This window comes from Bidens hawaiensis, unplaced genomic scaffold, assembly GCF_021521415.1.
Source record: "Bidens hawaiensis isolate Kalapana, Puna unplaced genomic scaffold, B.hawaiensis_p1.1 tig00027783_1, whole genome shotgun sequence".
Lineage (NCBI taxonomy): Eukaryota > Viridiplantae > Streptophyta > Magnoliopsida > Asterales > Asteraceae > Bidens > Bidens hawaiensis.
This window is the reverse complement of record NW_027494507.1, coordinates 33,208-35,800: the sequence shown is the minus strand read 5'-3', so window position 1 is coordinate 35,800 and position 2,593 is coordinate 33,208. Positions and strand designations below refer to the sequence as shown.

General features: G+C 31.0%; 1 protein-coding gene across 1 annotated transcript; it reads right to left on the bottom strand.

Annotated features, from left to right (window-relative positions):
* Positions 1 to 238: 238 nt before the first annotated feature.
* Positions 239 to 2,173, bottom strand: LOC143575893 (transcription factor bHLH167-like). The gene is made up of 3 exons (XM_077060145.1): positions 1,875 to 2,173; positions 783 to 1,112; positions 239 to 307 (listed from the first exon to the last, which is right to left on the bottom strand). The coding sequence occupies exons 1-3, from the start codon at positions 1,989 to 1,991 to the stop codon at positions 239 to 241; spliced, it is 516 nt and encodes a 171-aa protein (XP_076916260.1). The 5' UTR covers positions 1,992 to 2,173.
* Between the last annotated feature and the right edge of the window lie 420 nt (positions 2,174 to 2,593).

Sequence of the window (2,593 nt, the reverse complement as noted above, 5' to 3'; positions counted from 1 at the left end):
GATTCAATGGATCAAACTGACAAAATACATACTTCAGAACATCAAAATATATATCAAAATTTTAAACACATCAAAAACTTTATTACAAGTCAATTTGAACACAGCAATCAATTAAACTAGAGGGGCCTACCCATGACAGCCGGTATACTTTTATCATACACCCAGAATTTACACATTAGTGCAAAATCAAATAACTAGAACAAAATATAACTATATCCTAGTACAAATTATGTCTTGACTAGTAAACTAGTTCCCTCAGTTGAGCTTCTATCTGTTTGGCGTCAAACCCTAATCGAGGTTGAAAAGCCTACACAAATAAAAAATACGTATTTGAAGTCATTAATCATGATTTACATTATTGTTAACTGACTTTCAAAAACTCTATAGTTTACGAGATTCTGTAGTTCACATCAACTATCACATACTCATTTGTGATATAGATGCCTAAAACCTATTACAATTACACATTATTTTTTAATTTAGTTAAACGAAGTTGTCTTGATGAATGTTCTCCTTAAACAGATTAGGTCAATTGCCTTATAATTATTCTTTTTGGTGCGTTATAAAAGACAATGTATTATTAGTTATAAAACATATGACATATATAACTACGTTTGATTAATTAGTAAGTTTTTAATGCTTGTTTATTGACTAACAACATATATTAACCTAATTGTTTTTTTCTTAGATAATTGGTAGCCAATTTACCATGGATTTTAAGACTTGCGATATTTTTCTTTTATGGGTGCATGTTTTGAAAAGTGATAGAAGATGATATAAACCTGAGCATGAATCGTGCAATAGATATTGTGACCGACAGTACGCGAGTATAAACTCGTAATTTCAGCACCACCTTGCTCTATGACTCTGTACAATTCAACTGGTACCACTCTCTTGTTATTCTCCGTGAATATCAAGTTAACCTCTAGTTTTTGATCCTCTGGCTCCGTTACGTGAACCAACTTTAACCCGTGTTGAGTGCTCGACTCAGCATTACGGTTAACTTCCTTTTCTAGCTTTTCTTTCCGAACCTTCAATCGGTATACTTTTTCCTTCAAGTGTTTAAGTGACGTAGTGGCTTGATCTAAGAACGAGGGCAACGACTTGGTTTCCTGTAATTGTTCCAAATATTAAGTTTTTGCAACCCCAAAAGTATTGTTTACCAAATGGTCACAATATTAGTGACAAGAAACTATTTCTTTTTTCGAACAGCAACAAGAAACTAACTGAACACAAAAATGGTCGCTAGTTTAACTAGGATATAATTCATCACAAGAAACTAAGTAATCTGAAAATGGTCGCTAGTTTAATTAGAAGATATAAAAATATTAAGTTAATGTAAGTAATAAAAATATATTTCAGTCAGAAATTACATTCTTTTAAAAAATAAAATAAAAAAATAAGAATTGGTCGCGAAAACAGTTGAAAATAGTAGACAAATAAATAAAAACTCGTTGTGGTCACTACGATCTGGAAAAGTGACCGCCTGATAAAGTGATTGTAAATAGATTCAAACGGGCACATGCGACTATTTTGGGACGATTCTGAAACTCGCCAATGGTTGTTTTTAAGCAGTGGTGATTGTGTGTAATACATGGTTGTTTAAAGATTATTTGTAAAACTTTTGGTACATAAAATAATAGAACATATATAATAAGTAATCCTTCATTTTTAACCTCAAGAGTAAAGAATTTATCGCAGCGTCAATCTTAACTCAACCTAACCCGACTATGATTACATGGACTGTTTGGTAACTTCTTAATAATTTCATTAAGATACTACTACCTCTGAATCAGTTAGAGGTATATATAAACAATGGAAAATTATGTAAACCGAGTGCATGTGTGTATATCTATAGAGATAGAAAGATTTACATATGGTTGAAGATTAAGGAGAGCAGCTAGTGTAGAGTAGAGATCCTTCATACGATCTCTACGTAGCTTTTCTTTCTCTGCTGGTGGTGCATGAGAAGATGAGCTTCCCGGCCTCATATTGATTATTTGTATTATTGTTATTATTATTGTGGAATATGTATCACACACAATATGTTGATTTTTTATATACTTCAAGAGAGCTAGAAAGTTAGACTCAAGTCTAAAGTCTTCGCACCAAAGTCCAAATCAACGCCTACAGATTTATTGAACAGAATTTAGAAGGGAAAATAAAACCGTAAACATGAGCACATCATTGTTAGCTTCTTCGAAGTTGCAGTTGAAAAGGATACTTGTCGTTGATAAGTCTAGGTTTTATTGTTGTTTCAAATATAATCTGTTTTTAATTAATAAAACGCTATTAAATATTTGATTAGGCTCGGAACAAATTTTATCTTAAATATATATAAACGAAACCTCCCTATTTTTTCTCAAACCATCAGATTGTTTTATTTGTAAACGGTGGTATCATATTTCTTTAAACTCAATTCATGGGTATGGCTCTCACCAAACCCATATAGTCATTAAACGAGTTATAACATCTTATTATATTAAAAAAACTAGTTTTTATCCCTCGTAATACGGGGGTTGTTTTATATTGTTTGTTTTAATATTTATTTATTTTTTGAATTTATATTTTTTTTATTGTATGAAAGTTAATA